A 20,790-nucleotide genomic window follows, 5' to 3' on the forward strand; every position below is an offset into this window, starting at 1 on the left:
GGATGGATGGATGGATGGATGGATGGATGGATGGCTAAGTGGGTGGATGGATGTGGCATCATCTAACCTCTTGCAATCCATTTCTTATTTATCAAACACCACCATGCTACTGCCTTGTTCACCATGGCTTGTGGCCTCCCTGCTGTATGGACAGAATAAACCCTTTAACCCCCTAATCTCTTTGCTAGATTTCCTCCCTTCCTGCCCCATTCAAGTGTTGCCATTCAAGACCCAACTCAAATCTGGCATCAGCTACCTCAGCTTCTAGAGTCTTTATGTATAAAAAGAATGTTTGTGGGGCATCTGGTTGGCTCAGTCGGTTGAGCTTTGGACTCTTGATTTCAGCTCAGGTCATGATCCCAGGGTGGTAGGATCATGCCCCTCATCGTGTTCTGTGCTGAGCATGGAGCCTGCTTGGGATTCTCTCTCTCCCTCTGCCCTGATCTCCCTCTCCCCTGATCAAGCGCACATGCGTGCTCTCTCTCTCTCTCTCTCTCAAAATAAATATTTTTTTTAAAAAAGATTGTCTCTCTTCCCCTCTGCCCCTCTCCCCTGCTTTCGCTAACTCTCTAAGACAACAACAACAACAAACATTAAAAAGAATGTATCTTTACCTATCTCACCTTTTTGGCCTATGAAAGAGCCGAGGTTCTTACTTTTAAAATGTTAACTCATCTATCCGTGCCTCTATTTATCGAACACCTGTGTGCCTATACCTTATCTTCCCTACCAGGTAACACAGTCCTTGCGGGAAATCAATGTGTTGCATGTTCCCCACAGAACATTTTCAACCGTATTATCAATAAGTATTTGCTAAGAACGTTAATCCTCTCTACCTTCCACAGGGAAAACAAATCCCACTAATTATTACACTTCTCCTCCTCCTGGTTTTAATCTCTCTGCTCCTCGATAATACCTTATCCTTTAAAATCTGAGGTTTCCCATCTTGAGAAAAAAGAAGCCTTTCCCCCCCCCCGTATTTTCTAACACTCTCCAACAAGAATTTACTATTTTTACTTGCCACCTTAAGGAATTTGACAGGACTGCATGAACTTTCTTGTCACCTGCTCACTCTTTAAGACTGGCAGTCACGTTTTTGTCCCGATGACCGGTTTCTGCTTCTGAGCTCTTTTCTTCCGCTGGCCTCTAAAGTGAGGTGTTCCACAACTTCCACCCTTGGCTCCTCTCTTTGCTTTTCTTACAAGGACTCTCTCCTCGGCAGTCTCGTCCGCTCCTGAGGCTTCAGCTGTAATGTCCTGATGCACGAGTCCTAAATCAGTACCTAGTGCTGCATTTTCTAGCACTTACCAGGCATTGCCACAAATCTCACATACCCCTCACTCTACAAACGTTTATCTCCTTTTTCCCCAACCCACAAGCGGAACTTAATCCCAGCAACACATGAATCCTATCTTCTATCCGAATTCTCTATTTACATTCTTGGTAGAAACGTCTCCCAGTCACAGGCTTAAAATTTACCCCCATCTTCTCTCCAGTCCCCCTGGGGTCCCGTATGGTCATATGGCCACGACTTACAACCCCCAATAATTTCTATCAACCTGTGTCTGGCATTCAAGGCTCCGGGGCCCTGGCTCCAACATATCCCTCAGTCTTATCACCTAGGATCTCCTAATACTTCAGCTCCAGACAAAGCGTTCGTCAGGGGCTCTTTTGTCAGAGCACTGACATATACCATTCCTCATAGCAGGGGGAGGCCCTTGGCCTGCCCTCAGACACACATCCTAGAATCTACTTCTGTGTTAGAGATGGTCATACCATGGACCCATTCAAACTGATGGCAAAGCCATGCAGCAAACTGGATAAAATGTTTGTGAAATAGGGGCGCCTGGGTGTTTCAGTTGATTGAGTGTCCAACTGCGGCTCAGGTCATGATCTCACGGTTCGTGAATTCAAGCCCCACATCAGGCAGACAGTGTGGAGACTGCTTGGCATTCTCTCTCCCTCCCCGCCACCCCTCTCTCTCAAAATAAATGAATAAACTTAAAAAATGTTTGTGAGATAACATTACATAAGAAAAGCAAATCTCACTGACAGTTTTGACAATTATTCATATAAAAAAATGTACAAGGGAATACATCCAAATGTCAAACAATGGTTATATTAGAGCAGTGGAATTGTGAATGAGTTTTTTCATTTTTCTACATTCTAAATTTTACTTAGTGTGGTTTTTAAAATACATTTTTATTTTAGAATAGTTTTGGAATTACATATAACTTGAGAAGATGGTAAAGACAGGCCCTATATGCCCTACATTCAATTTCCTTTATTATTAACATTGCATGTTAGCATGATACTTTCAGCACAGCTAAATAAACGAGTACTTACACATGGTTTCTAAAACTTAAAAAAGAAAGAAGAAAGAAAGAAAGAAAGAAAGAGAGAGAGAGAGAAAGAAAGAAAAAGAAAGAAAGAAAGAAAGAAAGAAAGAAAGAAAGAAAGAAAAACCCTTTAGTTTGGTAAAACCAAATAACATAGAGGAAAATGTCATTCTTTCCATAACCTCGAACTCCAAGTTAGCATCCTGATATTTATTATTTTTATTATTACTTCAGCCTCCTCTTGGCATGGATATCATTGGTTATAAACTGGAACAAATTTTGCTTTAACTATCATTTGCTACATGTTTGTGCAGGTAGTTAAAGTAGTTGAAACTTTATTGTTTCATAAAGGTTCTGGGGAATGTTTTCTTGAACATAAAGTTCCATGGATATTAAAAAAAATTTTTTTTTACATTTATTTATTTTTTGAGAGAGAGAGACAGAAAGAACGTAAGCAGAGGAGGGGCAGAGAGAGGGAGACACAGAATGGGAAGCAGCCTCCAGGCTCTAAGCTGTCAGCAAAGAGCCCAACACGGGGCTCGAACTCACGAGCCTTTGAGCCATGAGATCATGACCTGAGCCGAAGTCAGCCGCTCAACTGACTGAGCCACCCATGTGCCCCTCGTTCCATGGAAAATTTTAAAGCCTGTGAAGCATCCCCACATCCAGAATCTAATGTTGTGTGCACGCTGCTTCTCCAGCAAGTCCGTAAGCCCTGCTGCGGTCTTCCCTTGTCCGTTCCCCTCCCACTTTTTCTTACACCCAAGAACACCCAGTCCAGATCTGGGCTCCAAGTGTGTGCTCAGCAAATGCAACTTTTGATAAACTGAAGTAGTAGGACAGGATCTAGTAGATAGGGTATTGATTTTAAGTTCCTAAAATAAAGGATTCTTTATTACGAAATTTTGTCTGAGATGTCAGAGTTTGATCTTGCGTACCAGGACACTACAGCGTTTTCCCTCTGCATCATTCAAAGGAGGCACTCTTGCTAGAGTGAGTTTTAGTCTTAAAATGATAAAAATCATGAACATATCAAGTGTTAAATATTCTAAAGAGCACATTTTCAGCTTGCCTTTAACGTCTGAGCTCTAGAGGGGTGCCTGGGTGGCTCAGTCGGTTGAGCGTCCCACTACGGCTCAGGTCATGATCTTGCAGTCTGTGAGTTCGAGCCCCACGTCGGGCTCTGTGCTGACAGCTCAGAGCCTGGAGCCTGCTTCGGATTCTGTGTCTCCTTCTCTCTCTGCCCCTCCCCCGCTCATGCTCTGTCTCTCTCTGTCTCTCTCAAAAAATGAATAAACATTAAAAAAAATTTAAAGTCTGAGCTCTAGAAAATGGACTGTGGGGGTTTTTGTTTGTTTTTTTTTTAAATGTTTCTCCCCTAGTGAGTTTCCTTTGTTCTGTCTGCCAAGTTGGTTTCAAAGAATCCTTCTGGATATCTAGCAGTTAGAACAAATCCTATAGATTACGCAAAGAAATAACTAACTGAAGCAGCAAGGTAGTGTCCTACTTTTCACAGGAATAGAAGACATTCTCTTTTAAAACGGAACTGAAAAAAAAAATCTCAAATAGGTTTCTTCCCGTTTTATTTGTTGATAAATCTATTTTTCATCTTTTTAAAAATTTTTTTAATTTTTATTTTTTCATCTTTTAGTATTGTCTTTACTTCAAACAGCCAGATCTATGACACTAAAATTAAAAAAAAAAAATTATTGAACAGCGTCCTAAGGTATATTCGGTACCCAATCTTAACTGGTTTTGGAAAATCCCTAAAATCAAGCTAAACAAACAACATTCTTGTATCTTCATGGGAGTCTGTATCATGTTACAAAACGTGTGAGGAGCAAAACTTTGCCAAACAAATTAAGGAGTGCAAGAAAAGAAAATTTCATAGTTTGGGTTTACTAAAGTTGTTTAAAGGCAGTCAGTGCCAAAATCAATCCTTAGATTGTAATTCCAAGGAAACTGCTGAGGATTAATTAATAAGAATGTGAGGGGCGCCTGGGTGGCTCAGTCGGTTAAGTGTCCGACTTCAGCTCAGGTTGTGATCTCACAGTTCATGAGTTTGAGTCTGGCATAGGTCTCTGTGCTGATAGCTCAGAGCCTGGAGCCTGCTTCGATTCTGTCTCCCTCTCTCTCTGCCCCTCCCCCACTCACTCTGTCTCTTTCTCTCCTTCAAAAATAAACATTTAAAAAGTACAAAAAAATAAATAAGTATATGATATTCACAGTGGGTGACTGAAAAGCCCCAAACCAGAGTTAAAAGCAGCGTCACTGACAACTTTCAAGAGAGATGTATACAATTAAAATTGACTGTTTTATCAACTACTGTGTAACTTTGCTTTATTGACTCTCCAGGAGTATCACTATTAATAACTTATGACAGACTGATGTTTGACAAGCAAGCCTAAACAAAACCTCCAATTTGTCTTGCTAAAAATTAACTTGGTGTTATGGAACGGGCAGGACCGAACCAGTCCATCGTGAGGCAAGACAGGCTTTTTGAGACATTTGACACTCTATATAGTTCAGCAGATGTGAAGCATTATGCAATTTGGCTAAAAAGCTCCGAGCGAGTGGAAAGAAATGGACTGGACAGTACCAGAAGTGACTGAAACACACGGTGACCCAAGGAAGCTTCTGGAAGGAGGTACCTCAAAAGGTGAATAATGGAATGACAGGCAATTCTCAATTTTGGGGGTACATTTTTGTCCTATCTGGAGTTTAAAAGAACATTCTTTTACAATCAGAAAACAACACATGGATTTGCTTTTTGGAAAAAGACAATAAAAATGATGCGAAGTTTGACTTCTCATATCTGAGAAAAGTTTTATAAAAGCATTACAAAAATGGCATAGGACTATCCAGTTTTGTTGCGGCTTAATAAACATTGATGGTCTGTGTTTAGCATATAGATACATATTCATTTCAAAGGACGGATTAAAGGTACCATAGTCACTGAAAGCAACAGACGTTTTGTCAATATCCCATACAACTGGGATGCTTCAAGATCATTTCCAGACTTATTACCTAGAAATCCTCTTCCTTATTTTCAAAGCTCTGGAAGAGAATCTCTAAGACCTTCCAGTTGGATTAGCAGGTACCTAAGGGTGAAAATAGAACCAAAATGATTCTTACCTCATGTGGTGCATCAGAATTTGTTGGGCCGTTCAAAGTAATTGGATCACATTCCTCAGCTGGGGGGGGAAAAGAGACAAAGCTTGATAAAGAAAGGGCACGCTCTGCCGTTGTGAGGCCTGCGATTGGGACTCAGTGCTATGTGCTGCTTTGACATCTGGTAAAATCGGGAGGACCTCGGTTCTCCTGCCCTCTCTGCTTCTAGGCATAAGGCCCCAGGCTACCCGCCGCTGCCTGCGAGGGCACCAGGTGAGGGCACCAGGCACGGTTCCTACTTACGCGAGTGCTGAGTTTCAGTTCCCCGCCAGCCCACTGAATTACTCAGACGAGCCATCCCTGGGGAACCAGGGATGCTACCTCCTCTTGCTACTACTACCCTTACCACCTACAGCTGCTGGTGGCTGGTGCCCTCTGTTCCCGTGGGCAGCCTCGTGGGATGTGACCCTGCGTGGCTTGAGGTGTCCCCCTCCCCCAGGCTGTGAGCACAAGTGACTCATGTCAACCTCATCTGTCCAGTGTCAGGCATGTAACCCCTGGGCAGGATCCCTCCCGCACTGCTGGGGTGAACAGGAGGGGATCAAAGAAGCTGGCCTCGTGAATTGCATGGCCCAACCGCTATGGAAGACACTTTGTCAGATGTAACTAACTTCCCCGCCACAGCTGAGGCTGCCTGGGGCTGGCCGACTTGCACTCTGGCCGACGCAGCACTGTGTGTCGTCTTTGTTCGGTGTTTGTCCTCTCCTCCCACCTAAAATGTCCCCGTTCCCAAGGTGAAAACTGTTATTGACTATGCCCCAGTGTGATGTGCTGTTGGGTTCGGCTGATGTCTGGTGGGTCAGCTCTGAGCATCCCATCCATAAGCCAGTGCACCTGGGCCCCACGCAGCCACTTACAGGAGCCAAAGGACCGATCCTGCAGTCATGGGCCCGCTGGTCCATACCAGACCCATAAGCAATACGACCTTCCTGGAGGTGGACCCAACCCCAAGCAGATTGACTGGCATTCCCTGGAGGAAGAGATGGCTCCCTACGAGGTGGGCCGTCAGCCTCTCAAGCCTCTCCCCGTCAACACCCAGAAAGTCTGCACCATGAACGATCGGAGACAGAAAGTGAGTGCTGACCCTTTATACAGGTAGAAGTAGAAATACTCCCAGGGAATCTGGGAGAAAGCCCCAAAAAACAAAGAAAAGGCAGGGCCATAGCAGAGCTCAGTTCCAGCCCATTGTCTGCTGGGCTGCTCGGCCACCTCTGCCTGGCTGCAAGGAACATCCTGATCCTCGGAGTTATCGGGGAAACCCGTGGTACCCCTGGGGCATGGCACGGGGTTAGTTCGACCCTGACGCAAGCCCGGGGTCCTGAAACATATGAAAGCAACCGCTGCCCAGGGAAGGCCCCGACCCCATGGTACTGATTTGAGGCTCTGTAGAGGCGGAAATGCAGAAATACGAGCGGGGTGGAGGATTCCCCCACCTACCTGCACCCAGAGTTTATCCAGTGACGCAAAAAGAAAAGGGGACGGGAAATGAAAGAAAGAAACTGGACAGAAAATGAAAAGAAACTGGACACTGGGGAGGAGATGAAAGGAAAAAAAGGACTGCAAGCAGAGGTCCACAGTTTGACCCAACGGGAAATCCAACATTTACTGAAATAATTTACATAGCCAACCAGTAAACGAGTGCTGGATACCCCTGTGCCTGACAACGTCGGTTCTGAATCAGCTTTAATACCTGCTGAAATGCACCAACCGGCAAACCCTCAGGGACTTAATCAGTCCCGGGGCTCCAATTACAGCTACACCTGTAATTGTCACTAAATGTAAACACGAGGTCCCCACGTAACCCTAGAGAGTTCTGGAACGTGAAACAGAAGACAAATAGGCATGAGTCATCCTAACCAAAAGAACTATTGTTTGGCCTCATTTTCCCATGGTCACAGCACCCATTGCCTTAGATTATCCCATGTGGGCATGGTGGCTCTGACTCAACAAATTACTATTAAATTAAATCTTTACAGTTAGAAGTTGATTTGAACGAAATGGGACCCTACAGACCTCTCAGTGCAGGCACCTAATATGGCCCGATGTAAATTAAACAGGACCTTCGAAGATCAAAACTTACTATGTAAGACCTGATTTGAGTGAAGGGTGGATTAACTGCTGCCTCTCCAATTAACAGCTGAATTTGGCCTGTTCTTAAACCCGAAAGGCAATGAACAGTGTCTCACAGGACATTACTGCGGCCTTAATGTGGTGGCCCCATCCATTAAGGCGCCAGACCCAATGCCCAGTATTTTTTAAATTACTGACTCCATCCCATCAGCCACTAATAAATATCTGGCTATTACCAATTGGGCTAATATGTTCTGCTCAGTGTCTATTTGAGCAACCTCTCAGGTGCCATGTGCCTTCATCGCCAAAGGCAGTCGTACATGGTGACCGGGCTCCGTATGGGGGACCTAACAGCGTTGCCCTAGCACACGGTCTTTGCAGGCAAGATCTTAACTGCACCCAACCTCCTCCAGGATCGTGGGTATGCCAACATGGATGACATCCTCCTCCAAAGATACCCATTTGACATTCATCCAAGCCATACAACATCCATAAAAGAGCTCACAGAAAGGGAACAGGACACTGACCCCCACACAGCGTGCGGCCCTACCACCTTGGTTAAATCCCTGAGAATCTGTTGGTAAGTTAAGGGCTGCTCCATCTCTGACATGGTCAATAAAGAGTTAAAAAAATAGGGGCGCCTGGGTGGCTCAGTCTGTTGAGCGTCTGACTTCAGCTCATGTCATGATCTCACGGTTCATGAGCTCGAGTCCTATGTCCGGCTCTGTGCAGACAGCTCAGAGCCTGGAGTTGCTGCAGACTCTGTGTCTCCCTCTCTCTCTGCTCCTCCCTCATTCATGTTCTGTCTCTCAAAAATAAATAAATGCTAAAAAAAAACTTTAAGTGTTACGAAAATTAAAAAAAACAAAAAAAAAACCATTAAGGGACACCTGGGTGGCTCAGCTGGTTGAAACTCTGACTCTTGTTTTTGGCTCAGGTCATGGTCCCAGGGTCATAGGATCTAGCCCTTCGTCAGGCTCTGTGCTGAGTGTGGAGCCTGCTTGGGACACTCTCATTCTTTCCCTCTCACCACCCCGCCCATCCCCTGCTCGTTCTCTCTCTCTCTGAAATAAAATAAAAAATAAAAAATAAAAAACAAAGAGTTATGGACCCTCTCAGTACTTACTACAAGTTAATACAAGTCCAACATCTTCTAGTTTGGGGGGAGTTCTGGAGGCAATGTATTCCTCATTTCCATAGTTTATTTGTTCTCACTGACACACTTACTTGTAAAGTGCTTCACTGTAAATCTGGCTCCCTCTAACAAAAGCCTACAACACGCATTCTCTGAGACCCCTTCACCATAAGGGTTTAAACAACCTCCTCGTATTCTTCCTGAAGTCTCTGGACCACCCATGACCGCCATATGCTGTCTATGTGCTTCTGATGCACGAAACTGCCCTGCTAGACCCTTCTCTCCATACACCACTAGGGCAGCGACTGCTGGCTGCACACTGGGCTCTTCTGGAAACAGAGGCTCTCACTGACCCTGCAACTGTGAGCCTTCATACCCTGCTGCCTATTATGCCTTGAGTCACAGAAGCAGCTCCGTACAAGCTCGACATGGCTACTGAGACTTTACTGCTACTGAGTGGAGACAAACGTGGGCCTTCTGGCATGTTCCACCCATAGGAGGGCATGGTCTCCACTATCCTCAGGCACTTGCCAGATACCATGGTGCTGGAAGAAGTCACCCTTCTGACATTCCTGGTTACCTGGGGAGCCCCTTCAGATCAACTGAGCGAACAACAGTGGGAATTTGTAGATTTTACAGGTGATATCACCACCATCATACATGATGGAGTTCATGGATAGTTATGCTTTCTAGCCCTCAGTCAACACGTCCCTGATAAAAGACTGCCAAACTTCAGGTGGTCATCTTAGTGCTGGATGCCCTGGCCAACAAGTGGCCCCATCGGCACTTTTTTTTTTTAAATACAAACTCTTGGACCACTGCCCAAGACTTGCCCACTCTGGGACAGAACTCTGGGAATCTCTTGCCTCACATATGAAGAGAATGTAAATCAAGGTAACGGATATCTCTGCACATAGTAAGGCCACAATGTAAGGCCTCACTAGAATATTCTCTATCCCCTTTGGAGTTCCAGACGTTACTGCTAGTGACCAAGACATTCATTTCACTTCTCAGAACATAATGCCCGGCTCTAAAAGAAGCCACTCAACCGAATTTCTATCTACTCTCTAAGCAACAGGTTAAATCGAAAGGGAGGATGAGCTCCTCACAGAATTCCTATTTTATAGAACAAATAGAGCTCTTGCCTTGGGTCACTATTGCCACAGGCATTGGTTATCTAAAAAAAATTTTTTTTTTAAAATATTCATTTATTTTTGAGAGAGAGACAGAGACCAAGTGGGGAAGGGACAGAGAGGGAGGGAGACACAGAATCCGAAGCAGCTCCAGGCTCCGAGCTGTCAGCACAGAGCCTGATGCGGAGCTTGAACCCACGAATTGCGAGATCGTGACCTGAGCCGAAGTCGGACGCTTAACCGACTGTGCCACCCAGGCGCCCCGGCATTGGTTATCTAAATTCATGCCCTCACTATACCAGTGCCATACCACATGGCCCACCCTCTCCTGGTCCAGTGTCTGGTGTGCTTTTTAGGGAGGCCCTTCCCTTCCCTCTAAGTCCCAATCATCACTAAGATTTAAATTGAAGTCAAGGTTATCATGGAGTCAATTGTGGTATAAGATCTAAGACGAAGACTCAATACTAGCACTGCCTTGACATCTGGTAAAAATCAGGAGGGCCTCGAATGGCCGAGGTGCAAAGCTTTCCGCACGCTGCCCCGTGATCGGCCCCTGAGCCGAGCACCAGGCACGGTTCCTACTTACCCCCGAGTACTGAGTTTCAGTTCCCCGCCAGCCCACTGAATTACTCAGATGAGCCGATCACATCCTCCCTGGGGAACCAGGGACGCTACCTCCTCTCGCTACTACCACCCTTACCACCTACAGCCCCCGGTGGCTCACTCTGTTCCCAAGGGCAGCCCCGTGGGATGTGACCCTGCGTGGCTTGCGGTGTCCCCCTCCCGCAGGCTGTAAGTACAAGTGACTCACGTCAGTCTCATCTGTCCGGTGTCAGGCAGGCGTGGCCATCCCCATAACCCTAGGGCAGGATGCCCCCCCTTCCCCAGGGGGTGAGTAGGAGGCACTCCGGACACATTTCCCTCTGCTTCACATCACAACAAATTCCTCTGTGCTCATTCATCTGTCTGACATTTTACCAAGCCTTTCAGATTAGCAGAGTGGGATTTTACTTGTCTTGATAGGTCACCCTCCTAAAAGCCAAAGCTACGGACGGCAGCTCTCTTGTCTAAGTGGCCACGGCCAGTGCACGTCAAAGGCACCTGACATGCGTGTGAAACGTGTTAACACCTTTCAAAGAATTCACTTTGGAAAGGAACCTCCATGCTTAGGGTGGTCTGACACAGGTGTTGGCTGCACAGCTCCCTGATGGTGGTGATGATGGCACAGGTGTGTGACAAACTGATTCGGGTCCATCGGATTTTAATCTGTGCGGAATTCCTTCCTGCACGCTAAACTTGAAAGTTGACAGAAATACAGAACGTTATGAAGGAAAGGTTTATGTCGATTTTGAGAGGTGTAAAGCTTTAAATAAAGAATCAGTTATCAGGGTCCAACAGCTAAGACTGAATGAGGGATTGATTGAGTCATCTCTTTTCCACATTAACATTCATTCACCTGTTGAGCGCCGGGCTGCTGGATTTGTTCAAACAAGGTGCTACTACGTTCACTGCTCCTGTACAATTCCCGCTAAAGGACAATCTTTCCCATTAACAGAATTATCTGAGAAATTTATTTATTTACTTATAGATTTTTAAAAATAAATGTTTCTTCATTTTTGAGAGAGACAGCATGAATGGGGGAGGGGCAGAGAGAAAGAGGGAGACGGGATCTGAAGCAGGCTCCCAGCTCTGCAAAGACAGTAGGGATCCCCACACCGGGCGCAAACTCAAGGAACCATGAGATCGTGACCTGAGCTGAAGCTGGACGCTCAACTGACTGAGCTACCCAGGGGCCCCTCTCTGAGAAATTTAAACTAAAAGCATGGTTTTTTACTAAGATTCTAGATGGTATCTTTCAAAAGGAGAGCAGTAGAGATCTTGCCTTGGCTTGAGTTCCTCAGTATAGTCCCCAGCATTCTGGCATCTGAATGAAGTACCTCTGGGGCTTGTTAACAATGCAGATTCCCGGGCTCCACACCAGACTTCCTTAACTGGAATCTCAGGGGCCCCAAGGGTCTGACATTCCACAGGCGCCCCACAGAATTCTCATGCACACTCTGGCCGAAAGTCACGGAAACGTGATTTCAGTCACACGGATCCTCAGAATGGCTAGTGTCATAACTGCCAACTCAGCGTTTGTGCAAAAACATGGTTGCTCCCCCAGCAGGATGACACCTTGAACTTAAGTAGTTACTTTTGTGAAGTGGTACACCCCAGACATTCCCGTGGTCATTATCTCTCTCCTCTCTGCCCTCCACAACAGAAAAATAAAATTTGCAGGGTGGTCACCTTTGCATTCAAATCATACGCTGGGGGAGAGGGGTTGATTTGGGTACGTGTTGTAACAGGAGGTTCCCAACAGAGTCCCAGTCCAGGTTGAGTGGGAGGGAATGAATTTATGGATTAAGCAGGACCAGCACACAGAAACTCATGCAGGCAGGAGGGGTGTTTAGTTTCCTGTTAGAACAAGGAAGCTTATCAGCAAAATGCTTCAATCTAATGAGGAGAGAAATCATATAAAATACAGCGTATTGGCCTGCTAGTTTTAAGGCAAACATTTTTTTTTTTTAATGCTTATTTGAGAGAGAGCACATCGGGAGAGAGGGCAGGGAGGGGCAGAGAGAGAGGGAGAGAGAGAGAGAGAGAGAATCCCAAGCAGGCTCTGCACTGTCAGTGTAGAACCAGACCCTGGGCTCGAGCTCACAAACCCCAGATCATGACCTGAGCCGAAACCAAGAGTTGGACAACTTAACCGACTGGGCCACCCAGGTGCTGTTAGGGCAAACATTTTTACTTCTGATTTTAGTGAATTCTCTCATATTTGTTTATTTTTTCCTAACGTTTTCAAGTGAAACCACTGCTTCTACATTTAGTTAACAAATTGTTCTAAAAGGTCCCCAAATATCATCTACGCTTGAGTTCAAATTCCTCAAATTCAGTAACAATAGAATGAGTTTGCTTTACTTCTCTTTAGCTTAAAATTCACCATGAAATATTTTGAGTAAGAGAGAAGAGCAGTAATACTAGAGAAAAAAGATGATAAAAGCTTGACTGATTTATGATGTATTTATGTGCAATTTCTCCTCACTGGGAATAGTGGTTCAAAAATCAGAATTCTTTTTCCAAACACATTTTCTCTCAAGATGTGAAGAGTCACATTCCCTTCAGAACACGTAAGTCAGCAGTTTCTACAAGATATCAGGAACTCTGTGATATAAAATAAACCCCACTTATGTCACAAACTGTAGACTCTCATCCTTTTTAATAGCTGTGTAATATTCTACTTCACACACACACACACACACACACACACACACACACACACACCATCTTTCTTATCTATTCATCTGTCAGTGGACACGTGGGTTGCTCCCATATCTTGACTATTATAAACAATGTTGTAATAAACATAAGAGTGCATAGATATTTTCAAATTCATGTTTTCATTTTCTCTGGGGAAATACCCAATAGTGGAATTATTGGATCATACGATATCTCCATGTTTAATTTTTTGAGGAACCCCCCCCCTACTCTTTTGCACTATGATGTGTACCGGAAACTAATGTGTCGACTATACTGAAATGAAAAAATATTTTAATAAAATAAGTCTCACTCTTAGTCCTGAGTTTAGGGCCTGCAGGCTCTCCCAGAAAAGCTCTCATAAAAGAGGCCTGACACATGAACCCTGACAGAATGAACCCCTTGAAATCTCTAAAATCAGGGGAGGAGGAAGTTGCACATTTGTTCCTGATAAGAACACAAGTTAAACAATATGTTTCATCTCAAAAACATGCTGATCACTGAAATCGCACTAGATTTCCACAATTGATTTATGGTAAAACCACATTATTCAGAACCACTCTGGTTTGGACTGTGTAAAGGAATAGTGTTACCATGAATACAGTAGGAATACACTAGACGTACAATAAACATGTTTCACATGTTTGTGAAACATGCTGAGTCTGCCTAAGAAAATAAATTTTGAAGACTTTTTAACCATATGGAAATAATTCAAGCTAACTACAGATAAATCCTCTGTTAAATAAATAGGACGCCCTCAAATTTACTTAAACATTGTGAGTCCAACTCTGGACTTCATTAGATTACATTTACTTTGAAATCTATAAATTAGCACTCCTGTATCCCTTGGGTAGATTCCTAGCAGTGCTATTGCTGGGTCATAGGGTAGTTCTATTTTTGGCAGTGCTTTCAACAATAGCCAAATTATGGAAAGAGCCTAAATGTCCATCAGCTGATGAATGGATAAAGAAGATGTGCTTTACATATACAATGGAATACTACTTGGCAATGAGAAAGAATGAAATCCTGCCATTTGCAGCAACGTGGATGGAACTGGAGAGTGCCATGTTGAGTGAAATAAGTCAGTCAGAGAAAGACAGATATGTTTTTTCACTCATATGTGGAACTTGAGAAACTTAACAGAAGACCATAGGGGAAGGAGCGGGGGGAAATAATAGTTACACACAGAGAGGGAGGGAGGCAAACCACAAGAGACTCTTAAATACAGACGACAAACTGAGGGTTGATGAGGGTATGGGGCAGGGGGAATATGGGTGATGGGCATTGAGGAGGGCACTTGTTGGGATGGGCACTGGGTGTTGTATGGAAGCCAATTTGACAATAAATTATATTTAAAAATTAATTAAAAAGAAATCTATAAATTAGACTCTACATTGGTTCATATGGGTTTTCTTTCCCTAAAAACATTTATAGTGAGAAAAGTACCATACATGTTTAATGATTATATTGGCCCCATTGGTATGTTTAAAAAAATACTGGCAGGGGCACCTGGGTAGCTCAGTTGGTTAAGTGTCTGACTTCGGCTCAGGTCATGATCTCATGGTTCACAAGTCCTAGCCCCGTGTCAGGCTCTGTGCTGACAGCTCAGAGCCTGGGGCCTGCTTTGGATCCTGTGTCTCCCTCTCTCTCTGCTCCTCCCCCCGCTCACGCTCTCTCTCTTTCTCTCTCTCTCTCTCTCTCTCTCTCTCTCTCAAAAATAAACATTAAAAAAATATTTTAAAATACCATCAGTTATTAAATCATAGATATTATTGAATACAAATGTTGGAATAAGTTTTTATTTATTTAACATTTATTTATTATTGAGAGACAGAGCATCAGCATGGGAGGGGCAGAGAGAGGAGACACAGAATCCGAAGCAGGCTCCAGGCTCTGAGCTGTCAGCACAGCACAGAGCCCGACGCAGGGCTTGAACTCACAAACTGGGAGATCATGACCTGAGCTGAAGTCGGATGCTTAAGTGACTGAGCCACCCAGGCACCCCTGGAATAAGTTTTTAAACTTCTGGACATTCAGTATAAGATGATGTGTTTCTTTGGAGATGAGAAATTATGTGCTTAATAATACTATTCTCCAGGCGCTTGGGTGGCTCAGGTGGTTGAGCGTCCAACTTGTCTAACTCTTGATTTTGGCTCAGGTCATGATCCCAGGTGGTGGGATTGAGCCCTCTGCTGGGCTCCGTGCTAAGAGCCTGCTTAAGGTTCTCTCTCTCCCTCTGCCCCTTTCCCCCACTCGCACTTGCATGGTCTCTCTCTCTCTCTCTCTCTCTCAAATTAAAATAATAATAATAATAATAATAAAAATAGTAATAGATAATACTGTTCTCTGTGAATAAGAATACAAGAAAAATCTAGTCACATTTCTTACAACGGTGGTTTTCACAGTCATGCTACTTATAAACTCATTACCATTTTAATTAAGATTTTGTAAAACTCAAATTCTAGGAGAAACCCAATAGTAGTTACTGTAGTATCAGGTTGGTAAGCAACCAGTCTTTTTTTCCAAAACAGGAAGTCATGTTCAAGGGTGTTAAAAAAGATCTTTAGACAGATCTAACCATGACACTGCAATCCCAGAGTCACTGCAGCTCAGTGGCTGTCTCAAACAGTGCCACTTTTGCCACAGTGCTGGGAAAGCATCCTCAACCCTGATTTTTCCTACTTCTTTCTAGCAGATTTCCCCCCACCATCTGATGCTCACCTATGCCAGGCACTGTTCTGGACTCATTTCACTGCATTCTTTTTTCTTTTTTAAAAAATGTTTATTTATCTTTGCGAGAGAGAGAGAGAGACAGAGCGTGAGTGGGAGAGGCAGAGAGAGAGGGAGACACAGAATCCAAAGCAGGCTCCAGACTCCCAGCTGTCAGCACACAGCCCAACAAGGGGCTCGAACCCAAGCCCCTTGATTGTGACTTGTGCCAAAGTCAACCCAGGCGCCCCCTATTTCACTGAATTCTCATAAGCACCATGGGAGGGGATGAAAACATTGTCCTCCCAATACTACAGACAGGAAACTGAGACCCTGAGATGTGGAGCCATCTGCTGAGGGCACTCAGAGCCCAGCAGGCCATGGTCTGGCTATAGTTCAGTTCTCTTGTCTATGTGCCTCCCTGGTGGATACACCAAATCCTTGAAACGTCTTAGGCTCTTTTTTTTTTTTTTAAGAGAGAGAGCAAGCGCAGGGGAAAGAGAAAGGGGGGGAAGAGAGGGGGAGAGAGGGGGAGACAGGGGGAGGGAGGGGGAGACAGGGGGAGAGAGGGGGAGAGAGGGGGAGACAGGGGGAGACAGGGGGAGGGAGGGGGAGAGAGGGGGAGGGAGGGGGAGAGAGGGGGAGAGAGGGAGAGGGGGGGAGGGGGGGAGGGGGGAGAGAGGGGGAGAGAGGGGGAGAGAGGGGGAGAGAGGGGGAGAGGGGGGGAGAGAGGGGGAGAGAGGGGGAGACAGGGGGAGGGAGGGGGAGAGAGGGGGAGAGAGGGGGAGACAGGGGGAGACAGGGGGAGGGAGGGGGAGAGAGGGGGAGGGAGGGGGAGAGAGGGGGAGAGAGGGAGAGGGGGGGAGGGGGGGAGGGGGGAGAGAGGGAGAGGGGGGGAGGGGGGGAGGGGGGAGAGAGGGGGAGAGAGGGGGAGAGAGGGGGAGAGAGGGGGAGAGGGGGGGAGAGAGGGGGAGAGAGGGGGAGAAGGGGGGAGAGAGAATCCCAAGCAGTGTGGAGCCTCATGCAGGGCTCGATCCCACAACCCTGGGATCATGACCTGAGCTGAAATCAAGAGTCAGATGCTCAACCAACTGAGCCACCAGGTGTCCCAGGCAGGCTCTTAAAGTGAGGTCTGCATCCCAACCACTCAGGTGTGCAAATACACACAGGTGCCTGGGCCTGACCCCAGACCTACCATGTTGTGATTTCAGAACAGCTGGGCCCAGAATCTGCATTATAAATGAGCCTCCCCCACACTCCCAGATGGTTCTTCAGTGCACGCTGAAGTCTGAGGAGCACCATCGAAGGCTGCCTCCCATCTGTCCCTGGCTGCCTGGCTTGCACCTTGCACCATCTTGCTGAACTAAAGAGTTAAATCACACACTGGAGGATTCAGGACACTTAGAAGTCATTCAACAGGGGAAAGGAGGAAGGGAGCTTGCCAGATGCCACCGCTACCACAGCCAGGATGTGGACTCAATCTTGGCTTTCGGTCTCTTTTCCCTACATCACTGCCACCCCCAGGACATGCACGGGAGGCAAAAGGAATTAAACTCTAACAGTGTAATTTCTGGATGCAAGGAGAAGAGTCTGGCGAATAAGGGATGGAGGGGAGGGGAGCTTTGGTAGAGCCCTAGACTTCACCTCAGGTGGGCCTAGGCAGGGAACTCCCTCCCAACTCTCCAGTTGGGTGACCCTATGACCACCACGTCACAAAGACTGCCAGGAAAAGCCATGTTGGCGGGTGCCGGGAAGCCCTACCTCTCCAGGAAGCTGGGGGCCCCTGCCATCTCTGACACTGGTCAGATCTGGTTGTCCCCCACCTCCCCCACTCTGGGTTGTCAGCAGAGCACGAGGTAAATGCTCCAGTAGGGCAACCAGCATCTTGGCCTCCAGAGCAGATACAGCTTTGTGGACGGCCCCACAAGAGAAATCGGGAATGGCTGAGCCTAGCCATTTTTCTGGTCTGTACTGTGCCGAAAACGTTAGCCCGTGGATTACAAAAGATAGGTTTCTGGGGGATTTCTGTTTGTCTGTTTTCTGCTTTAGGGCCTGACAAGCATCCTTTGCCCCTCTGTCTAGTAAGAGAACCCTCCTTCCTGTGGTTTGGGTAGAACTTACTCTACACTCTCCCCCACCCAACCTCAAGGCTCATACCTGACCAATGCCCTCTTCCATCCTCCTGATGGCAACAGACGATTCACAGATGGCCACATGACCCAAACCACCCATATGACAGTCATCCCCAGAATTATGTAGGTGCTAGGGGACCCCCCCCCAACCTTGCTCTGCCATCTTGAGGGGGCACTGCGTAAAGCTGGAGGCATTGGTGACCACCTTTCCCATCATGAAGGGAAAGCCTGCCCAAAACTGGAGCCAAGACAGAGCCATGAGAGGGACGGAAAGACAGAGAGACCGAGCCCGAGAGCATCATTTAAATGCTTGGACCCAGGAGCATCCAAAGACCCCAAGCCAATATGTCCCTCCTCCCTTTTTTAAAATTAACTTGAGTTTGGGGCGCCTGGGTGGCGCAGTTGGTTAAGCGTCCGACTTCAGCCAGGTCACGATCTCGCGGTCCGTGAGTTCGAGCCCTGCGTCGGGCTCTGGGCTGATGGCTCAGAGCCTGGAGCCTGTTTCCGATTCTGTGTCTCCCTCTCTCTCTGCCCCTCCCCTGTTCATGCTCTGTCTCCCTCTGTCCCAAAAATAAATAAACGTTGAAAAAAAAAATTAAAAAAAAAAAAAATTAACTTGAGTTAGACTTCTGTCACTTGCATCCCAGAGTCCTGGCTATCTTCATTTCAGGCATGTGAAAAACACCACAGGAATTTAATGGATAATTTCTAATGAAGTATCTTACAGATTTAAATAAGAAAATTCATGCCTGGGATCATCCACAAGTCGTCAGCTAAATTATCAGTATGTTTCTGTTTTACACATGAGAAATTGCTTTGACTGGTGCTTTGTTCAAGATATTAAAATAATCACAAGTTCAAGTAGTTATATTAACCGTACATACCTTTAGGGAGTCCTGTATCTTGAATGGGGTATTTGTCTGACTGTGGAAACCAACAAAAGAAGAGAGTTATTCTTAAACACCATAGTCAATTGTAAGATCAAAGTGAAAAGAAAGCTTTGTTTTGGGGAAGTCATAATTTTAGTTTAAAACCTCGCAAGTTTCTAGCCATGGCTTTATCAACAGGCCTGACCCATTGCTTGTTTTTGTGCTTAGTTCATAAAAAATGAAATCTACGTTGACAAGAAGTTAATGTTGGAACATGAGACAGAATAAGCCTTCTCAATTTCCTCAGCTCTGACCACTAAACCACACTTCCTCTCTTTTCTGCAGTGCTATTTCCCCTATTTCCTGTAGTTTAAAATTGAGGAACGTTTTCATGAATTATGGGGATAGACTGATATCTTGTCATCATTTCTGTGATATTCATTTGGGTCAACAAGCCTGCGTGCCAGGCGGTATTCACTATTGGAGAGCTCTGTCCTGGGTTGACTGGGATGGGATTCAAAAGCCAACCATCCCTACTGACCTGCACAAAGATCTACAAAGATCTACTCATTATGCATGACCATACACAGTTCCTCAATGCCCTGGATGAGGGCAATTCCATTGGAGGGAATTCAAAATAGCAAAGGCTCTTACAATCGTGTATGTCTTTGTTGGTACCTCCATGCGGGTATCTAATGTTCTGAACACTTTGACTTCCGATTAAAGAATGGAGTCATTCTCTGATGACTTACATGAGAGGAGCGAGAATGTGCCCAGTCTCCCTATCCTGTCCCCTATCCCCTATTCAGCTCCCACCCTCCATCTGGGCCTTTGGGTCCATGCCCTCCAGCCTTAAAACGAAAGTTACACCTTCCAACTTGCCTGTAGGTCTCACACATGTCCTCCTCTGACAGAAGAGAAGAAGACACAAATGTGGAACCAAGAATTTTGTTTTAAATCCCTTTCCTTGCAGTTACTTTGGAGATGAACAGTGGAGCTTCAGAACCTCTAGGAGCCTCGAACTCCTCTTCCACAGAAGAAATCAATCAATCATGGAGAACTTAAAAAGTCAAGTTTTCCCTCAGACTAAATTCTTCTTGATACTCTGTTCTCCAGAGAATGGAAAACACACCTGTCCTATAACACTTACCAGGCTGTTTTTAAAGTATGTAGTTGTCTATTTCCTGGAACAAACTTGGAGTTTTTCAAGAGAAGGAACTATGATCTTTGCAACTCCACATTTTGACTCAGTGTTAACTGAACATCTACCAAAGGTCTGCATGAATGAACAGGCTGGAGCAAACACAGGTTTCCTGAAAAGACATTCAAGCTAGGCCTGGAGAATGCCCAAGAACTTGGGTGACCAAGAGGAAGGAATGCAGTAATTGCAGATGGCAGACACAGGTGGTCTGGACAGTGACAGGTGTAGAAGACCCATCAGCTTGAAGCAGAGATGCACGCTGGAGGGGCACAGGGCTGGATACGAAAGGATGGAGTCGGTTTACATGGAAGATCCTGGAAGTGAGGTGGAAAGATTTAATGGGTGCCATTCTGGGTGTTTGGGAAGCTTGGCCTATCCAACTGTGCATGGGAAGATGTTCAACACTGTCTTGTAGCAATTCAGACAAGCAAACAATTTCAGCATGGTGTGATCGAAAGTAGAGTTTGGGCTGTGGAGAAGGGGGCCCCAGAAGGCCCCAGGGTGAGGCAAAGAAAGCATCACAGGTCAGCGAAGCTTGAACTGAGAAGACGAGGAACAACAGGAGTTCATCAGGTGAGGAAGCAGGGAGATTTTCTTCGCTGGATGGAGCAGGGTTATCGGTATCCCAGGAAGGTGAGAAGGCCTGGGCGTTTCAGGAGCAGCAAATAGCTACTCAAGCTTGACTCATCAGGAGGGATGCTGAGATGGGGTCGTGGAGGACCGCATGTGCC

At 45.8% G+C, this 20,790-nt stretch overlaps 1 protein-coding gene across 4 annotated transcripts in view; it reads right to left on the reverse strand.

Moving 5' to 3' along the window:
• Positions 1-20,790, reverse strand: part of EDARADD (EDAR associated via death domain) — a 92,897-nt gene that overhangs the window by 34,897 nt on the left and 37,210 nt on the right. For all 4 annotated transcript variants that reach the window (XM_047826383.1, XM_047826381.1, XM_047826384.1 and 1 more), the window contains 2 exons: positions 18,874-18,913; positions 5,475-5,533 (listed from right to left, as the gene is read on the reverse strand). In XM_047826383.1, coding sequence (XP_047682339.1) covers positions 5,475-5,533; positions 18,874-18,913 — 99 coding nt within the window. The remainder of the gene's footprint in view (positions 1-5,474; positions 5,534-18,873; positions 18,914-20,790) is intronic.

The sequence above is a fragment of the Prionailurus viverrinus genome, chromosome D2, assembly GCF_022837055.1.
Source record: "Prionailurus viverrinus isolate Anna chromosome D2, UM_Priviv_1.0, whole genome shotgun sequence".
Lineage (NCBI taxonomy): Eukaryota > Metazoa > Chordata > Mammalia > Carnivora > Felidae > Prionailurus > Prionailurus viverrinus.